We start from the raw sequence: 21,746 nt of genomic DNA, 5'->3' as shown, positions 1-21,746 counted from the left end.
TAATTAAAATTTTAGTACCGCTACTAATGAGTTCTTTTATGCCGACGTAAAGTGTGTTTAAAATCAAATAAATCAGAGACGGGTACCGGAAAAAATCTCCGAGAAGGATATTACGCGAAGAAATGCTTGGTCGGTTGGGCGAGTGAGCGGGGCGCGGAGGGGGGTAGGGTCGACGTCACGTTTGCTCTGCTGCAATCGATCAATTAATTGTTTCAATGAAAAATTTAATCAATTAACGCCTCGACAAGCGTGTAACAATTTTGTCAGCGACGGACTGCGGTACTCGCCTACGTACGGACCAATTAAGGTTGCCTGGTGAGGTGGTGGTGCGAGTGAGAGAGAGAGAGCGGGAGACGGAGAAAATAAGCCTCGGAAATACTAATTCCATATCATTAAAATGAAAACGCTGATGTGGCTCGTACATTTTTAATTGCATATTTAGCTTCGGGTTGTCGAGACAATAAAAATTAACGACGATAACAGCATTTGCACTGGTTCGAATTCCTTGTTTCGTCATTGTAAACCTTTTTTTGCTGATATAGATACATTTTATAATATTACATGTATTTAAATAAACGAGGAAAGTTCGATTTCATATCTCCGGACCACATATAATTCCCATTATCAAGGATTTGGTGACGTAAGGTTTTCTAAAGATTAGTTTCATTCAATTTGTATTATATGGAAACTGAAATCCCACAAAAACCTAAAGTGCGAGTACTAGGGGTCTCAATGTCTAGGTCAAATAAATAATAACTGTGTTTCCATCAAGCCAAATCTCATTAACTCACTGGCAACATCAATACGACTTTTCATATGCATTTTGTCAATTTTATTTTATAAAAGAAAACTGATCTACAATTTATTTCTAACAACTCTTAAATTAGTTTCCCTACACTATAGTTCAATCGGTGATTTTTTTTATTAATCTCCTAGAACGCCAACAATCTGCCCGCGGGCAATAAGTATTATTATATGATTTCAGTTATATAATATGACTATTCTGACATGAAGTAGATCACTTCAGTAAGTGATCTATCACTGTACAACTTGTAATCTAAATCTTATTCTAGATACTATTCTAACTTATTTTAAAGTCTATCCTAACTTATTCTAAAAACTATTCTAGCTTATTGTAGAGAATATTAAATCTCACTCTATGTGTCTATTAATCAGTTCGTATGGCAGTTTGCGTTTGAGCCTACGCACTTCACTATCATCGCGCACATTTAACTGTCAGGCGAGTGCATTGGGATGCACTAATAGTCTTTCAGAGTACTTCGCAATAACACTCCGAATCACACTCGTTATGGGTTACTTGGGGATATCACGCTGAATCAGTAACACGTAATATGGGGCATTGACGATGACTCGCCACACTTTATTCTGGAACCTCTGGAGGATATATATGTTATATTTGCTAGTGGTACCCTACAGTTCATTACCATAGGTCCAAATAGGCTTAAGTATTAATTTATACAGCAAAACTTTATTATCTAATGATAATTTAGATTTACGCCCTATCAGCCAATACATTTGGTTTAGTTTAAGCCCAAGCTGTTTGCGATTTGTAACATATGTTTTTTCCATGTCAAACGTCGATCGAAATGCATTCCCAGATATTTAACGTTGTCTACTTCATGATGGAAGTTCATGATTATCCAATTTTACTAAGGGGCATGTTCTTCTACAAAGGGTGAATGTCACATGGGTAGATGTTGTCTCATTTGCTTTACTAGGCCACGTTTTCAACTACAATTCGACTTTGTTAAGATGAAGTTGGAGGTTTTGTGGCTGATATTAGATCCTCATGTGATGATAAAACCGCTGAATCGTCAGCATATGTTGCAACAATACTGTTCTTGAGGTCGGTGGGTCAGCTGTATACATAAGATATAACAATGGGCCAAGAACACTGCCCTTCGGAACACCCGAATATATTGGGTGTAGGTCAGTGTATTCGTCACCCTGTTTGACAATATAATGTCTATATGTGAGGTACGATTTCGGCAATTGAAAGTGCGTATGGGGTAAAAATTCGGTGATAATATAGTTTTTTCTCTTTTATTTTGGCATAAAGGTTCCCTTTGTTTAATTTTTTTTCATATTTTCAAAGCTAAATCCTTTAATCTTGATTTTTCAGAAGTTAAATTATTATTAATTATTGTTCTTGGTGTTATTATTATGGATATCAATATAATTATTCTATAACATGGAAACCAAACTTAATTTTATATATTTAAAATATTATTAAATATATTTTCGCATATTATATTATTTTTATAGGAAACTAAATGTTAAAAATACGATTTAATAAAATGTTTTAATGATTAGTTATCCTAACTGAATCTTATTTGATCCAAATGTCACTATTCATATGTCACGTCACTATTCAATGTCATTATTCGTAGTCTTCTGAGGTTGAAATATTTGTTAATATCAGTACTTTTTGGTTATTTATGCCTTTAAATTAGCGTTATCTTATTAAGGACCGACAGACTCAAGAAATTTTCATACTGATGATAAAAGTGCGAAATACTAACATATTTTTTTTGTTTTATTTTAGGCCGCCGGCTTGGAACTAAAGGAAAACTTGGCGGCAGGAGCTGCAGGTTGGCCTTATCCTTCGGTATACCACCCCTATGATGCCGCATTCGCAGGGTACCCATTTAATGGGTAAGTACCGTCCGTTAATGTTTACATATAAAAATATAATCCTTTTATTTTATTATAATTACGACAAATTAATGCTACTTACGCAACTAATAGTTCTTTTTAATTACCTATATCATACATAATGTTAAAATATCCATATTTTATCTAAATTAATTTAGACTGCGTCAATTGCAGTTCAGTTTTACGGATGACATCATATGTTTTCAATATATTTCGGCGATTTATTGAAATGTGTGTATATATATATATCTCGATATTTGCTTTATATAGGATGAATCAAAACATCAATTTGCTTTGCTATTTTGAAATCAATTAATGCATTCCAGGAAATATTACTATTATACATATTTGTTTTATATGTAGTATTTTACTGAGTTAGTTCGAAGAATTAATGTGGTTGCTCGAAAAGAAAAACATTCTATCCGTTAAATAAAACCACTTGTATTTCCTGGTGATTTTCCTCCGCTTATTTCTCTCTTCGCTGGGTGCATTTTATCAAAAACGATTTGGGATAGGAGACTATATCCGGCTTTGGCCAAGTCAAGACATTGCCAATTTATTATTTAGTGGGAATAATGGACCTAACACTCACCCCTAGGCCATTAGGAAGTGGCCACACTGAGGGTTTTAACTGTGGGGACAATTTCGATGTCCTTTCGAGCTCGTAAAATTAGAAAATATATCATTTTGTGACAGTTTTGAGCTATATGGGAGTTTTTTTGTTCATGTTTGTTGCGTAAATAGTTGGGTTTGGTGTGGTATTGGTTTAAATTCATTATCCTTTTTTTCTCATCTATCGTATTGTAAAATGGATTAATTAAATAATTGGGTATTAGATATTATGATGACTGTTGAAAGAAGTGATAAAGTTTAAAAGCTAGAGATGTAGTGAATGGTTATTTTGAGATATGGATAAATAATATCTGGTCAAATATATTTATATCGAGAAATAAATAATTTTCGAAACTAATTTCGTTAAGATAATTAATTCTTCTTTTTGGTAAAGTTTTTTGAATAAGATTTATCGTTTGAATAGTCAATAACTTTCTATGTATTTCATGATGACTCTATGGGGTATATCTTCTAGCAGCGTGTCTTCTAGCAGATTTACAAGTGCACTTGTAAATCTCTTCTTTCTTGCTGTTGATTGAATATATTCATTTTGTAGCACATGTTCGTCAATTCTGCTATGTCACTCATCATATTATGATATTTAAATATAAAAACTCTTCCATAGGCTTTTTTCAACACACAACTAAAAAAATTATCCAATTTGGTGCAGTGGTTCTGAAGTTATGCGCTTACATATATTTCGGTGATTCATTTTTATCATTCAAGTGTTGGTTTTGTGTAGTACAGTTGAATGTGTGGTTTCACAATAATAGTTTTATTTTCATGAAGTAAGACAACAAGGTTTTGTTTCGTTTTCCTTCCCCAAGGTTAGTGTCATTATTTTTTGTGTTACTTTATTATTATTATTTAATAGGTATTTTATCAAGTTTAGTAATAACAAATACTGAAGGCCCCAGGAATTTCCAGAACTATTTCCTTATTTAATTAATTGATTAGACATTTTTAAGAAGGGTTTTTTATTGATTTATAATAATTTTTATTGATATATTTTTTATTGGTAATATATTTTAAGGAAACAACTATCGCTGGGTTATATCGACTGTTTTCACTCATACAAGTTGCAAATCAGTCGAACAAGTCGAATGGAAGTAGTAACTACTTTTTCAGTCAAATACACAATTGGCCTGTTTTTCCTTCGTGCTAACAATCGGAAATGTACGAATTTTTTACCGTTTTAATTTAGAGAAACATATTTCATTCGAATGTGTGCTTCCGAATATTTCTTAATTTTTTTTCAACCCTGCCAAATGTGAGACGGATATGTACGTATTCCTTCTACTAATTTTGGGAATAATGATTTTTTATCGTATTTTCTCAATCAATATTTATCAACTATTTCACTACATTACCCTTTTTAAATTAAATAATAGTGTTTTTTATCGCTAATCAATAATATTTTAAAGTAATTATTCGTTGTAACTTAAATGAAATAAGTTATAACATTCAAAAGTCTTGAACAAAAATGAGAATCTTTGAAAACTTAAAAGGTCAATCAAATAATACCTATTGGAACTATTTGCAGATAAGCTACATATTATTGTAGGAGTATTTTACTATTTATCAATAAAATTTTTTATTCTTTTTACCTTATTGCATTAGCGAGCATTCTTTTGAGACCTGAGAACTGGAAATAGTCGCTGGGGACCAGATCTGGAGAATACGGTTGATGAGGAAGCAGCTCGAAGCCCAATTCATTCATTTTTGCCATCGGTTTCACTGACTTGTGACTCGGTGCTGCCGTTTGTCGGCGATTTCGTCCTTCAAACGGTCCAATAACGCTATGTAATAGTGCTGTTGATGATCCTTGCTTTTTCAAAGTAGTCAATGAAAATTATTCTCTGCGCATCCCAAAATTCAGACGTCATAACCTTGCCAGTCGACTGTTGCGTTTTCCCACGCTTTGGAGCGGGTTCATCGTGTGCAGTCCACTCGGATGACTGTCAATTGGACTTTGGAGTGAAATGATGGAGCCACGTGTCATCCATTACCACATATCGACGAAAAAACCCGAGTTTATTACGCTTGATCAAACATTGCTCCGAATCATCAACTCGTCGTTGTTTTTGATCATAAGTGAGCTCGCGCGGCATCCACTTTGCAATAGAGCTTTCTCATACCCAAATATATATGATATGATGTACAGGTTCACTTGTACTGCGTTCACCGTCTTCGGTGCTCAGTTCGCTACGCCTAAATTTAGCATACCAATCCCTGATGGTTGATTTTCCTAGGACAGTGTCCGGAAACTCGGCATCAAGCCAAGTTTTTGCTTCAACTGTATTTTTCCCTTCAAAAAGCAATATTTTATTAACACGAGAAATTCCTTTTAATCCATTTTTTTAGAATAACAAAAGTTGTTTCACTCAACATGCTATAATTCACAACTTTTCACACAATTCTAGTAACGCAATCTACGTGTCAGGCCGGGGACTTTTCATTTGACCTGTTATAACGTAGTCAAATGAGACATTTGACTGTAGAAGGTTCGTTAGTTCGAAACAGTCGATAGTTCTCAACGTTAGAAAGAACATTTTAGGCATTAAAAAAAATCTGCTAACATTACAATGTTTCTATATATGAATTTATTGAAAAACTAATGTTTTAATTCCACTAATTATCAATGATATTTTTTCTCTTGCTTTATTTTTTTAATTAATTACGGTTAAAGGTGACAAATAATATTCTTCTAGCCTGCCGTAGGTCGGCGTCGTCGCCCGAAAAAATCCCTCATAGTTTCTGTCACTTTTCGCTGAATAATGCATCAGATTATACAGTTATAATTGAAAGTGGGACCGGAGGGACCCGATCTCATTATTCCCATTTACACTTCGGGGGGATAAGACGGGGCCTGGGGATTATAACGTCGCCGAGGCCGGAGGGGTCCGACCCCGTGGACGGGTGGTGGTGGCGGCGACCCGTCGAGCGAAACGTCGACAATATAAATAGAGCACTGAAATCATCGGGAAAAACTGGAATGTATTGTTTTTTTCAAGATGGCGGCGTCGGCGGCGGTGGATCTTTTGTCCGCGCGTTGCGACGCCAATCAATCATCGCCGTGCAGAAGAAAATCAAAGGACCTGCCGCGTCTGGGACCTTTCCAAGTTTCGTGCTAATTACCTCTCGGGTATATTTTCGAAAACAACGGTAAAACACGATAGCCAACTGTATTTGTTCGAATTTTTAGATTGTTTCCGATGAGTGGCCACACGTAACGAGATTTTCTTTATTTACTTTCAATTATTTTGAGGTTTCCTTGGCTAAATTATGTCCTTATAATGATCTGATGGGGTAATATCTTTGCATCATTGCAGTGTTCTCACATCTTTGATTGTCATGGCTTTTTTTTCTTTTAAACCATTCAAATCAAGCTGGAGTACTGGGAATTGATGGAATAAGGCATGAAATATAAATAAAGTCCTTTATAATACCGAAATAATGCAATTTTGAGCATCTTATTTCTAGATAAACATCGTTTTGGAGCATTTTCATTGTACATATCATTTTGTCGTGTTGCCTCATTCTCTTTCATTCGATTTAAACGTCCAGTTTCTCAACTTCGAGATCGTTACTTCTCAAATATCGAAACCTAAATCTATGTTTTTATTGAACAACATTTGGTCATAGAGCGCAAGTCTATCTTTCATAATGGTTGAGATAATTCCGAGATATTAAAAAACAACCCACTTGATACTTTCGGTTTTTGGTTTTGATACACATTATTTCTCTCCATAGAGCTTAAGTTATTTTACTGTTTATTATATTTGCCTTGCTTCTAATCAGGTTCTGGAACAATGAACATCGGTCAAGTTCATTACCAAGATATTTTTACTTATGTTAGTTTTATTATATGAGTATTGCGTTTTTAAGAATTATTTTTGATATGACATTAAAATGTTGAAAATAACTGGGATTTCTTAGAAAAGTTATACTCTGACTAGTGTATCACAGCCATTCATGAAGCATTCTCGGTATTTTAATTATATCTTTATTGTTTTTACACGATAGAGAAAACAATGACGTACCATTGTCAACAAGTACATGCCTTTTGTTTTTACAAATAGCTTGCTAGTTCCTTCCTGTGAATTATATTCTCAGATATACTTGACACTTCAACTAGAAGGAGAATTTTAAATATTTTTCGGCTTCTTTTAACTAGTTTTATTTGATCATTTTTTACAGTTTTTTAAAACAAGTTTTACTGTAGATACTCTGATCTGTCTCTGTAGTTGATACTCTCGATGATTTGATTTAATAGACTGTTCTCATGTTGCTGTTGTTGGTTTGAATCTCACTTCGGCTATGGGTATTTCTAATTGTCGTTTGCGAGTGACTATGATTCTCATTATGGATTAATAAGATTAATAGTGCAATATGTGATTAATGGGTGGTAAAGGCTAACGGTTCAAATAATTAGGTTCTTCGGCCACTAAGAAATCCAGACCCATTTTACTAAAGTACGTGTTCTGGATATATTACTCTTATGTTGCGATATAAGTATGTCGGAAGTAATTTTTAATTTCTATATTAGTACATCGATTCAATGAGTCCCACAAGAGCATCAATGTTGTTGTGATTGCATTTACTGGTTCTGGATAGCGGAGGAAGCAATATTCTAATGTGTGATCTTCGCTGTTAGAATTGACTGAACAGTATCAGTAATATTGCCTTTAATGCTGGAGGTACCTAGTTCCCAGGAATGCTCCAGTTTCGAATCTCTGTCTAAGCCAAGGTTTATGGAGCAAGAGTTACTTGGAAACAGAGATGATATACTGGTCAGTCGGTAGGGTTCATTGGCACCACTTAAATAGTACCCTAAGAGGTTAAGTACTTTTTTAAAAGATTTTTATGATAGTGTTTTTCTTGCAATGTTTTAATAATGTTGTCTTTGATGTTTTGTGGGTGATTGGAGTAGTTCTTTTCGACAACTGTGAGCTCTCTCTGCCGATAACTCTTTTTAGTCCTGTGATTGATTATCTCTGTCTCTGCTATCCCATAGAAGCCAAAAGACAAGGGAATTTGGTAATTCTAGTTTGTTTTCTGATTTATCATGAATCAGTAATGACATTATATTTATATGAACTCTGAATGAAGTTCATTTAAAAGAAATTCACTTATTTTTATAATAATTTTATGTTTTACAGATATGTTCTGACGTCTTGAAATTGTTTGCATGTTATTTTCGTTTCCAGCATACTCGCGGAGCTTTTTTGTTGTAGACTTGTGTAATTATCTGTGGCAGGGTGTTTATTTTGTTCTAAAACCCCACTAGTACCGAGACGAGTGATTATGTTATTGGAGATTTACAGTACATATTCAGGGAACAATAGTTTTCCAGTTTTTAACGAAAAATATATTAGTACTACTCATCAAAATATAGTCATATATATTCTGATCTCGCTCATCAAGCTACAAACACTGATAAATCATTTTTTTCCAAACCGAACCTGTTCTTCGGCAACATACAAACTGGCCAGATGTTTCTTAATTTATCGACGGCTCTTAGCAGGAACGGTCAACGCCGGGCAGCATTTTCCGCATATTTCCAATCGTTTTCTCGTAAACGATCGCCGCGCGATCTCTCTAAATCGAATTAGTTCTTCGCTTTAACTGTATCAGGTCCGCCTCTGTACTTGCCACGACATAAATAAACATCGTCGTCGGTTTGCGAACGCGAACAACACCTTTTTTGTCCATCGTCAGGGATAAAATGTGAAGCCTTAGACCCATAATTTTTATGGAGGAAATAATGTACAGGTGCAAGGTAAGCCTTGAACGGGCGGCGGTGAGAGGGGAGGGACGCCGGGTGAATTATCTTCTGTCTCGAGTGACAAACTGCGAGCGAATTAAACTGGCTCTGTCTTCTTCTTGCTGGTGTTTCTAGGAACGTTAGCAATTATGACGCCTTTACCTATCTGTCCCATTGATTTAGATGGATGGACCGACGGTCTTGCCTGGAGATCGTTTGAATTTTAATTTGTCGCGTCGGTGAACGTGGCGAGGGAAGCAGAGAGCTATCAACAGAGAGAGAGAGAGAGAGAGGTATCACGAACGGGCAGCATCAAATGCTCAACACGTACGGGTTTGTGTCGGTGTTTTACAAGGTGTGCGAGATGACATAATTGATGTTGTGTTGTTTAAATAGAAATCATGCTCCTTGATTACTAACTAGCTGTAATATTACTTGTGCAGATTAGTTTTTTTAATGATGTAAATGTTAAATGTTATTGTAAACCGGTCGTGCCGAGTACTACGAGAAATCGAACCCATTTTCAAGGACTAATTTATATCCTCATTTTGTCCAAGAAGCTTCGTCTCTTTGATAGGTATAATTAAAAAACAATTAATTTTTTTTAAATTTGGCAATAAAATAACTATACCACATCGTATTATGCAATTCTGTAATACATTTTTTAGACTGATTGAGGTTGCAGCTTCAATTGAATTCCTTCAGTCACATTTTTTTAATACCCTGTATAGGTTGGATTTTTGTTAAAACGCTTTATGAAAAGTGAGCTAGAATCCCTAGCAATCAGTATATTAAAGGATACTCTTCATAACATAGGTTTGTCCATCTTGTCAGCGCGTCACTTTTGGAGCATTCTAATTCATCTAATTTTATTGAATTTTTCTTGAAGCTGTAGCTGTTGAAGGCCATTCATATCAATAATAATTAATCTATAATACTAGAATACTTTATATTTCCATGTAAATTTTTAATATGCCCTGTAACATCTATTGTCAAGGAGAAAATTTAAAATGTTCGCGTGAAGTTACCCCAAAACCAAAATAGGGTGCAGAAATGTGTTGGACACTGCTTGTATATTAAATATGTTCAAAATTATTAATGTTACGCCAATATAACAGTTACCCGTGGAAGTGGTACCGTTAGGGTATCCCGTAGATGGCTATCGTGAAGAGGTACATTCACAAGAGGAAACGTTTTGTTACTTCCGATGTAACGAGTTGCATAATAATCAGAAACTTACACCGATTGTCTGTTAGAAAGGACATCATAGGTTTGGTTATATAGGTGTTGTATTTTCTATGATAGAAGACTTCTGTTAACTATATGGTATTTAAATAATTCCTTAAAAACATATGATGGATTTTGATTGGGAATTTGTTGTTCGTTTACAACTTTTTCAACATACGAACTTTATTTAATGGCTTTTCTAGTTCAAATACACGACATAACTATCTACATAAGAATGAACTATTTAATCTAGTAATTATTTTATGTTTTTACCGCTTTTATATTCTTCTCAGATTGTTTAAATATTATAAAGTGTTATTCAGTCTGATGTTATCCCAGGTATTGCCTAGGATTTTGTGTCGGATATGTTTTTTTTTTGTATATACGGTTCTTATTGAATCTTTGTGAAGTGTTCTGTTATTTTTATATATTGTTTCAACCACAACACTACCACTTTCTATGACTATTTTCTAAATTAATTAATTGAATGAACAAATTAATTGAAATATGCTTATTTCTGTTTTATTTTTTATGTATATAATAGTTTTAGGTTTTTTGGTGAGTAAAATACGTTAATTACATCTTTTTCAAGCTGTACTTATCAGATATATTATTTTAGCCTTGTCAGTTATATATGGAATGTGAAGTAGTGAAAACTACATTTTTCCTGTGGGTATATTGGGATAAATTAATCGGTTTTCCCAATATTTTTTAAATAATATTATGTTAGACTAAAACACAAATCAAATTAGACTCAAAATCAAAGAACTGTACTGGTTACTCTAAACTTCAACAAACTCCTTAGAGAAATCTACAAATGTAGTTTTTGTTGGGTTTTACTTCAGTTGATGTCGACTATGAAACGAAAGAACGAAACAAATCGGCCAGTTTCGAACGTGATCGCGTCGCCCGAAAGGAAGATGCTGTCATTCTCGATCAGATCCATTCAATTGTCTCGATGATCACGTGACAGGATATCGTAAATGAACTTTTACCATGTCCCATTCTCGTCGTGGAGCATTTATGAATGTTTTATGTGTCGAGCAATTAAAAATTATTAAGTTGGCTATGCCAAATTGGAAGTTGTTTGTCATTTGTTTTACGTGGTTGGCGTTTAAACGCGACGGCTCGGACCAACACGTGCGCGCCGACCGACGGCTATCAAATCCATTGTCACCGTTCTTCGTCGATGTTTTAGTGCTCGTTATTGTTGGTGAAATAAAATTTAAAAAAAAGAGCTTTATAATAATCGAACGGATATGGTGGTATTTTACTAGTTTATCGTCGTTTTTTCATTGACATTTGTATGTTTGCTTTTGATGATTGATATTATGTATTTTTTGTCACGCTAAATTTTTCATCATTAGATCGACTAATTAGAGAAAATGATCATCTTTACAGTGTCATAGGGTTCATAATAAGAGATTATCAGTTATCAACCATCATTAATAGGTTATCATCAGTACGTAGTTCAAAATATGTGATCGTACAATCGATTAAAGCAGGAAGAACCAATTTTACATATATATATTTCTTATTAACAATCAACAGTTGCTGATAAAAGAAGACTTAAGAGTAATTTAATGAAATAATGAGCGAGAGATCTTTATTTTCGTGAAACAAACTTTTGCGTCCACTTATGATTCCACTGATTTGATAAGTTGATTCATTCTAGACTAGATTTCCTCATCTAGTTTTTATCTGCTTTGTTGCATCTGCTTTTCCTCATCTAGCAGGCCGCTCTATCGTGGGTTTCACCAAACCAATTTTAGGCTAATATGATTTCGTATTGATGTTTTCGAGTTATTAATCCCATAACCTTAACAATGTTCTGTTTGGCTTTTGTCTTTTTTTTTGGGGGTTCCTTAAGTGCCATATAGAGGACCTTCATTTATTCATTGATGATTATATATTTTAATTTTTTCTGTTGATGATTGTTTTATTTTGTATTTATATTACGATTTTCTTTCTTTTTATTTCTTCAATTTTGAAGGTATGAGGAAATTCTCATCCGTTTTAGGTTTGAATTGATAAGGCATTCATAGAATTTATTTTCTATACAACAGAATACCCTTGTACATTTCTATGCAGTCCAATTTTCTAGTTCATAATGTGCTATATTACTCAACTTTATACTTGCTTCGTATTAAGCTTTTAGAGATTTTAGAGAGTGATAATTAAATATGGTTTTAGCTCTTACTCTAAATATAAAGTAAAAATTGAATCTTATTTTTTTCTTTTGAAATGCTCAATTTTCAGACCAAGTTTATATAACTCTACATAAATTCTCAGAATGGCAGAGGTTACCATTCTAGCTGTTTCGATACTCTATTCTACAGGAATCGCAACAAGGAAAAAGTGCCTTAAAACATTGGAATTAATTTGTCGACAATATTTCAAAGATTCGCAGTCGTTTGTTTTTATATGAATAAATATATTGAGAGAATAAACAATTGCATAATACCAGCATCATATTTTCTACCAGATTCGAATATGAACTATCCAAAGACCGTTTTCCGTTTAATTTAAGGGAAAATTACCGGAAATTTATACTGACAAGTACAGTCTATCCACAGTTATATTGATACTGATGACAACTGACAAAAGAGTGCTGAGGATAATATGATGATCTTTGTAAAATAAATATTAATAGACCAAAATCCATGTCAAACCTTTTAATATCCTGTCTTTTCCGATGTAAATTCAAATGATGTGAGACAAAGTGGAAAATAATAATTCGAGATATATTACCGTACCTTAATATTGCACAATAGAATCCAGAATGTACAGCAAAAACCTTAAAAATTGATTCACAGTCCTTGTAAATAAATAATACACACCATTGTGTAAACAACGACAGCTTAGTAATCAACCGAAGAACTTGTTGATTGATGTGAGTCGCCCCAACCATTGGAAGTGCATTTGGTGCGGTAAAGGGTACGCGATTTGGCACGGTATTAAGCACTGATCGTTATTTAAGTGTGTGAAAAATAAATACCAATGGAGCTGGGATAAAATACATAATATTGAATGGTGTGGATTGATTTTAAAAAATGGAGCACACCTGGTGAAAGCTGAAATGCGAGCGAACATTCGCATTTCCGAACATTTCTTTAAAAAAATTTTATTTTAATTTAAAAAAATAGTTTTGGTTTGTTCGCTAATGATCAGGTATCGAGTCGACCGCGCAAGGTCTCGTCTCGGATCGAGATCGTCGCCTGAGGGTAGCGTCGCCGAAGAGTGTACGAGCGAGAGAGAGAGAGAGAGAGAGCTAGCGAGACAGAGACGGAGAGGCTGTTAAACTTGAACGTCCATTAAGTGATTACCGGCAAGCGGTAGTTAATCGTAGATTTATGGCGACCGTAGCGGTAATCCAATGCTGTGTGCAACGAAATCAATCACCCGACCAATAACACTAAATCTGCATGCGGGATGGGATGCGGATTTTCTGTCTAAGTCGTGATTCGACATCAATTGCGGTTTGGTGAACGGACTCGGCTCTGGTCCGCGATACGCGCTCATTGCGAACAAAAAGGAAGCACTAACAAGGAGCGAGCCCGAGGTATATAGAGGAACGAAGACTTTGTGCAATCCCTGACGTGTCTTATTTAAAATACAGCAAACCAAAAAATTAAAATAGCATAGTGTTTGATACTGGTTGAGAGGATAGCCTGATGCTTTTAAATTCCAAGTTAACTAATAATAATTAGTTGATCTTGATTTTGATTTCCTCTTGTTCTTCTGTTCCGTTTACTGATTTAACATGATTTATTCGGTGTTCTTTATATTTGTTCATCTTTAATATGCCTTAATACTGTTTATAAGAATGATGAAAAAAAAATCCCCAAGGTAAAAAGGAAAATAGAACAGGGAACAAAACAGAAATTAACAAGATTGAAAGAAAAAGACAAGTATGAAAATACAAGAACTGATAAAACAGGTCTTCTTTTGTTTCTTTTCTTCTTTTTTTATTAACTAAATGTTTATATAGACTGGGCCTGGTGCTTAACGTGAGCTTCCAGCAACGGTCCTCGGCTTTAAGCCCACCGACTGGGGGGTGGTCAACTCGGAGATCATCCCAGAGAACATCCGACCTGGCTACTACTGTGACTGGCATTATTTTTGTCGGATTTTGCACCAGACGATGAATATTTGAACCAATTAAGTTAGATAGGCTAGTGATAACCGAAACGAAAAGAAACAAGAGGCTTTCTCGCATTTGTAGTGGAGATAAATGCAAAACTGTATCGGTAGGAGTAGACTGTATAATAAATAAGCTGGAACAAGACAGATGACCATTATTCAGAACATATACTAACAGTAAAAAATGAGAAACAAACAAAAAGTGCACGCTTTAAGACTTAGTGGTGCAATTTTTTGTTCATTAAAAGTTGTATAGAACTTTCATTTGTATCAAATTACTTCGCAAGAAATAGTGAGTTTTGGATAACTTCAAAATAAATGATAAAAAAGAGTCTTCATACTGAAAAGTACTTTAAACATGCTCTACATAAAACAATTTTGGTTTAATGAAAGCGATTAGGTAATTATATCTTCTAAGAAATAATAAAATCAACCAAATAGTTGGAAGAAGTCCCAGAAACATTCCACATAATTATTGGATGCCCTATAAAATTATAAATATCAGAGAATGACTAGTTTAGATTAAGCTCCTGTCGTCGTTTCTCTAATTTATTCTTTTTTTTTACTTATCGCATGTTGCTTTCGGACTTTTTCATTTAATATGCATTAATAATGTGAATATAACTACATTATTACATCTCAGTTATTAACCTCATCAGTCATTCCAATAAGACCCGCTTTAGTGATCTGATGAAGACTGAAGATCCTATTTTATTTTATTGGAACAAGAAGGTCTATGATATATATCCCATGATATCATGATGTGCATCGATGTTCCCAGTTTTTTTTAATTAAAAATGAAGTAGGTCTCTCCAACTTCAACAACAACAACAACAACAAGATGTTATGGAATTATATCAATGTCTAGAATAAGAGAAAAAACTATGCCCACAATGTACAATATTTCAAAGAAACCATTATCATACAGAACAATACTGCAATATTTTTACCGGTGACAGTTATATAACAGTTCGTACTTGACAACGAAACAAAAAAATAACACACAAATTAATATTCACCATGAAAGATGTGTAAGCAACGTGGAAGCGGAAGTACGGGAGCCTCGACACGTAGAAGTCGGTAGCCTACATTTCCTGTTACTTATGTATGTGTGAACTGGTCTGCAACCTCAGCAACAAGCGTCTAAACTAGATTCTCAACTTGAATTGACATCAATTAGAAAAAAAGCGCCTCGATTTTGTTTTATTCGCCGGTTCATGCTGATTTAAACGTTAAATAGTTGATGTTTCTAGTCGGGGTGCGATACATCATCGTGTTTGATGTCTGCCGTCATTCCTAACATCTTGTTTACCCTTATTCCATTTGTATGTCTTTCTCACACGCTCGAAAACAGATCGTTGCCCATTTCGTGCCAAAAATGCGTATCGCTGGCGCACCAAAACATTCAATTGTTCGGTTCGATCCGCCCGAATCCATTCACCTTTCGCTCATCTGTCATTTATCCTGTCAGAAGTGGCTTGACAGCAGTCCTTCTCGGTTCAAACAGCTGGTTTAACACTTTGGTGGTGCCGTAGTAAAAGGGGACCGCTTTTTTTCTCAATGGATGTTGTTTGACTAAAGTTAAGCTCGATTAACTTTGGTTGTAAGGTAAAATATTAATTATCGATAAGAAAAGGTTACAAATAACATAATAATTTTGTCTTTTTTTAACACCCTAGAGTTCTAATTGATTTACAATTACAAGACATACTATTACTGTTCTTTTAGTTCTTGTCTGACTGTAGTTTTTTTGACGATTATAAAGAAACGTGACATGAAATTTTAGTTGATATGCATTTTAAAATATGTTGAATAGATAAAATTAAGGCGTTGTTATTTCAAAAATATTGTTTGTATGTAGACATTGGCTCTCTGTTATCAGTTCTAAAGTCATACACTCTGAAATCTTTGTGTAGCTGGATAAAACAGTGACATGTACTGACTGTCGGAAGTTATTAAGAATCTATACAAATTGAAACTTAACTATAAACATTTTCTCACATTTGCACTTTGAACAGATCGACGAAGATTGGGCCAAAACTAACTTTGAAACGATCTTTAACTCGAAAATCCTGAATAATAATTAAGGAATGGTAATTGGCCTATGTAATTTTTTTCGTGAAATTTAAGTATTAAAATTCATCGTTTAAAGGGAAAATTGTTAATACCAAGCTGTTTTGGGGTATTAGAGAAGACAGGACCATAATACAAATAAATATTAATAAAACTAGCGAAGATTTTCCTACATTTGGAAAGATATAATTAAACGAAGGCACAGAAACTATCAAACTAATGTTATTGAAATTAGTTGAAATTGATCAAAAGAAAATTAAAATCATTAAAAATTCAATAGTTGAAATATCATAGCCAAAGATGGAATTTGCAGAATAAGTACAGAAACGAAAGCACAGAAACTATCAAACTAATGTTCGTAGTCATAATTAACGAAATATATATGGCAAAATGAATGGGAGACAACAACAAATCAAAAGAAAATTAAATTTATTAAAAACTCAATAATTCAGACGAAGAAATTAAAGAGATTAGAATATTGTAATATAGCCAAAGATGGAATTTGCAGAATAAGTACAGAAACGAAGGCACAGAAACTATCAAACTAATGTTCGTAGTCATAATTAACGAAATATATATGGCAAAATGAATGGGAGACAACAACAAATCAAAAGAAAATTAAAATTATTAAAAATTCAATAATTCAAACGAAGAAACTAAAGAGATTAGAAAATTGTAATATGTGATCGTGAATATTAAATGTATCATTAATTAGAGACTGAAAGAGAGGAAGAAGGTGAAGAAAAGGAGAGGGAAATACGAAAAGGAGGGATCCAAATATATGGCAAAATAAAAAAGACCAAAAAACAATATGAAACAAATGGTGGTGGTTACAGTATCATCTACGCTTATTTCAAATTACGATATATTGTTCCAGACTAACTGAGAAGAGCCACATCAATACAAATCTGTGATACGAGCACCTTTTATAATTAAATACCAGAAGTGCTAAATAAAATACGACTGGCATTAATAGTTATAATAGATCATTATGTTTTGTATCATGTAAATCGTCAAGGACGTAGACCTCCACGATGCTAATAACAACAATAATTCTTGTAGATAACACCGATCGGCGTGCAGACGATCCAAACCTCACAACGATTCCAGTCATAATTGATGAGTACGCACCGCTATAAAATATCACTAATTGCACCATTAATATTTTATTGAACATGATTGTTTTCCTTTTTAATTGAAAAATAGACCTCACACACTCACGTCCCGCTCTGACAGCGATGACAATGTTTTTGTGCGCGTGATATCCGAGGAAAAAACAATTAGCGTGCGCGTACCGTTCTGGGAAATTGCTACTGTTTCACACAGCCATTACGGTTCGGAGAAGTGAGCAAATATGGTTTTAAAAACGGGCCTTGTTTAGTGATCGTATCGATTCCGGTAAAAGAGGTGCATGTTCTAGTTTGATTGATGATCTTTTGTCATTTTTCAGTCATGATAACTATTTGCTCGGTGTATTTTAGCTAAGTTCAATCATCCAAAGATACGTTTTAGTATAAGTTCACTTATTCAGCTTCACATTATCAAAAGTTACTGCTATTCTTAGATCCACCTTAACTTCCTAGCTCAAGTACTAATTTGTTTTGATTAACGATCCAAAAACCTCTAAGTTCCGCTTAGTTCCTGTTTTTTTTTTTGATACAATGTATCCTTGTAAAGTCATTATGATATTTCTATAATTCTCTTTAGTTTGTCCTGATACTATCTGTATATATCTTTCTTGATAAACTATATGTAATCATTGCATTCTCCTTAATGCATTTGCTATATCTGCAAAGCAGTGTTATTTCTCCACTCATACATGTTAACCAAACGTTCATGTATATTCTGAACAATGACACAGATGCTCATAAAGCTTTCACACTATAATTCAATTCCCTACAATTAAAGTATATTAATTGTATAGCGACCTTTGGTTTCCTCTTTCATCACCCTGTCTTGATCATCATCAGCATTGAATCTAAAACCAACATTCATAAAGTTTTATTCAATCACAGTCACTTTCAGAAATACTAGTCAAGTTAATAACCAAGCTGTTTATATCCAATCTATTAAAAACTTGCTCAAATTCTACCATTTGCCAATTCCTTCTTCAATGTGTCTGCATACAAATCGAAGGTGTTATTTTCGACAATGCCTCTTTCCATAAATCCAGACAGTTCTGGTTTGAATATCCTCCTCGACCTGAATATCTATTGTAATAATTCTTCGCAATACCCCATATCAACTCAATTGAATTAAAAATGCAGTGATAGGGAGAGAGAGGTAATACTATGTGGCCATAACATGCAGTAATCTGATCTATTATGTCTATCTTTTCTCAGGTCTAATTCTAAAAAAGTAAATTACATAAAATGCAATTAAATATTTCGTTTATATTTACCGAGCAATAATTTGAAATAGTTCATTCTTTAACATGATTTCCTCGAAACTTATTTTATGTACTGACTGTAAAGCGAATTTACAACATTAGGCAGCCATATATTGACACACTAATAAACTTTTACAAATTAATTGTATTACCAGCAAACGTGTTTAAATTTTTAGTCTGACTAGAAAGTCTACGATTCCTATAGCATTATAAATTTGAATAATAAGATCTATTTAAATATTTTTATTTCTTCATATGTTCTGTGCTGTTCGATAATTTACGGTCTTTAGAATTTTTTTGAAAACATTTCAAATTTATGCCTCTTTAAAAAATTATTGATTCAAAAATGTAAGTAGAAAAGGTGATCACTAATGTAAATATTGCTAAAGCATATCGTTTTCGTAGAAGTGTTTGTCTCTGATTTTTCAATAAGTGCCTATCATTTCTTCATTTGACTCAAACCTGTTTCTTTCGAGTGTTGTCTTGAGGTCTACAAGCAGGTCATTGGGGGCCAGATCCCTCTTCTCCTCAGATCTGGAGCATACGGTTACTGATAGAGCAATTTGAAACGTAATTTGTTCGTTGATTTGTGACTCGGTGTATTGCTTTGAAACATAACAGTTAAACTAAATGCTAGATTATTATGAAAATTTGTCACGTGACAAAGCTTTGAGGAAGCATCATCTATATGCCTGGCCAATATGTAGGAAATGATTGGTTTGTGTTTTAATATTTTAAAGTGTTTTAGCAGCTCATCACCATTATTGTCACGCTGTCTGGGACAGGACAAAACACCGAACGAAAGCAGCGAATGACCGTTTCACATTCTTCGTCATTATTAAACGAATGAAAATCGAGGAAAAAAGCTACCGATGGCCCGTCCCACCGGTGGTACAAGCGGCCGCTTTAGCATTAATAAAAAAACAAAACTTGTCTGGCCATTTTCCGGAATGAATTTACGGGGATTTAAACAATGCAAATCGCGTGGACTGGTTGACAACCAATGAGAGTTTTCGCGCCGACTTTTACCCCGTCGTTCATTTAGCGCCAGTCGCCTTTTTTCCTCGTTATAAAATCGCAGTTACGGAATAATGCTGTTTAGAAAGACGTAAAGGTTATGGTAATAGCGAGAAATTTCCATAAACTGTGACCAATAAAAAGCTAGTGAAGTCTGGGCAAGTAGCATGGAAATTCCGATGCCTGCACATGCCGCAATCACGAGGCACCAGACTGTCATTGGAAATGGAGGAATTATTTCAGTTGTAACGGCCCAGCGGGATCGATAGATATTTTTATCGCGAATTCCTTTCCTCTTAAACAACTCAAACTTTCACGACGTTGGCTTCCCGGTATAACTGTTCTTTAATATCGAAATCATTCAATGTTGTTTCTTCATTCATGAAGTCTTGTTGGAAGCAATAAATTTTTTATGGGCGTTTTGACGTATTTTTTACTGAGTAACATTAGCTCTAGATTCTGCATATTTTCAAACTGATGCCCTGTTAATACAGACAATGAATTAAAAATACAAAAATATACCTAGAATTTTAATACCTCTGGGACCGTTTAGTATGTGTAATGATACCTTATATGGTATCAATCTTTGATAATTCGTGAATTCCGTCGACTAACAAGTGGTCAATGTAGGGTTCGAACCCGTAACCTCCTTGGTAGAAATGCGAGTGGAGTGTTCTTCATTTTTATCAATTTTCAGCTTTAACATTGGATAATAAAACTATTCCTAGTTTAGTTATTAGATCTAGAGACAGAGGGCATTGTATTATATTAAAATAGAGTTGTGTCTTAACACATTTATTTTAAATTATCTCTATATCAATTGATCTATTCATTTGTCTTTCTTAAATTATACTTCTAGAAATTCTAAGAAAAATCCTTAACATTGCATATCTTCATTCTGTCGATTAACTTAAGTTAAGTAGCAGTACTTAGCTGCTAACAAGAATTGACTAACTATGATATGAGTACAACTTTCGACGTCCTAATAGCAAATTCAACTGTTTTTTTATTTGCTTTGGCTTATAGTTTTTTTATTATGTATCTTAACCTCCATTATTGTTGTAAGCATATATATTCTGATTTGCCGGCCCCTTTTTGATTCTCTTTTGATAAAATAGCCGAGCATTATCTTCAGCCATTGATGCTTAATTATCGAATAATGTTGTTTTAATAAACTACTGGTATGTGAAGTGTCAATCTTCGCCAGCTAATTCGGTCAGAAGAATAAATAAACACTTTTATACGTTATAGTTGTACTGTAGGTTAATTCAGTTGGGCTGAAGAATTGAACGAATCAGCAACTTAAAGGGTTTATTAATATTTGTAGACGTTATCATTCTGCGTATAAGCCGCAGCCAACACATATTTTGTTGTTAAGTAGTGAATATGGCGCTTGTTGTTGAAAATAAAATCTAAAAAGGTTCTAGTGGTAGTCCATTTATAAGTGTTGGGGAAGCTTTCTATAAGAGGTGTGCTTGGACATGAAAGAAGTAACTCTACCAAAGTTTTTATACTTCATCTTTCAAAACAATACATAATTGAACGAGAATTGGATATACCAGAAGCATCATGAATCAAGACAAGACAAACAATGGCGGGAACCCATTTCTCCACAGCTCGTGGTCACAGTCCATCGATTAATAAGTGTTACTACCAGTTTTTTTGGAGTACAAAGATAATTGTGTTCGTGTAGGTGGTAGTAGTTGGATTTCAAGTTCGTAAAAGTAGTGGGACCGGATGCAACAGTGCTTGAATCTGTTGAATGTATCAAAATGCACTAAACCATTAAAATTAAATAACAATTTGAAATGTTTATTGAAAATAATCAAAAGGTTTTTGAAA

At 34.0% G+C, this 21,746-nt stretch overlaps 1 protein-coding gene across 1 annotated transcript in view; it reads left to right on the top strand.

Moving 5' to 3' along the window:
* The window catches only part of mirr (iroquois-class homeodomain protein mirror), a 69,754-nt gene that overhangs the window by 39,501 nt on the left and 8,507 nt on the right, over positions 1-21,746 (top strand). Inside the window, exon 4 of the mRNA XM_076416688.1 lies at positions 2,567-2,676. Within this exon, the coding sequence (XP_076272803.1) occupies positions 2,567-2,676 (110 nt within the window). The remainder of the gene's footprint in view (positions 1-2,566; positions 2,677-21,746) is intronic.

The sequence above is a fragment of the Rhynchophorus ferrugineus genome, unplaced genomic scaffold (genome assembly GCF_030347505.1).
Source record: "Rhynchophorus ferrugineus isolate W39M unplaced genomic scaffold, kcgeb_rfMv2 rfM10, whole genome shotgun sequence".
Classification (NCBI taxonomy): Eukaryota; Metazoa; Arthropoda; class Insecta; order Coleoptera; family Curculionidae; genus Rhynchophorus; species Rhynchophorus ferrugineus.
This window is presented reverse-complemented; position numbering and strand designations above follow the sequence as displayed.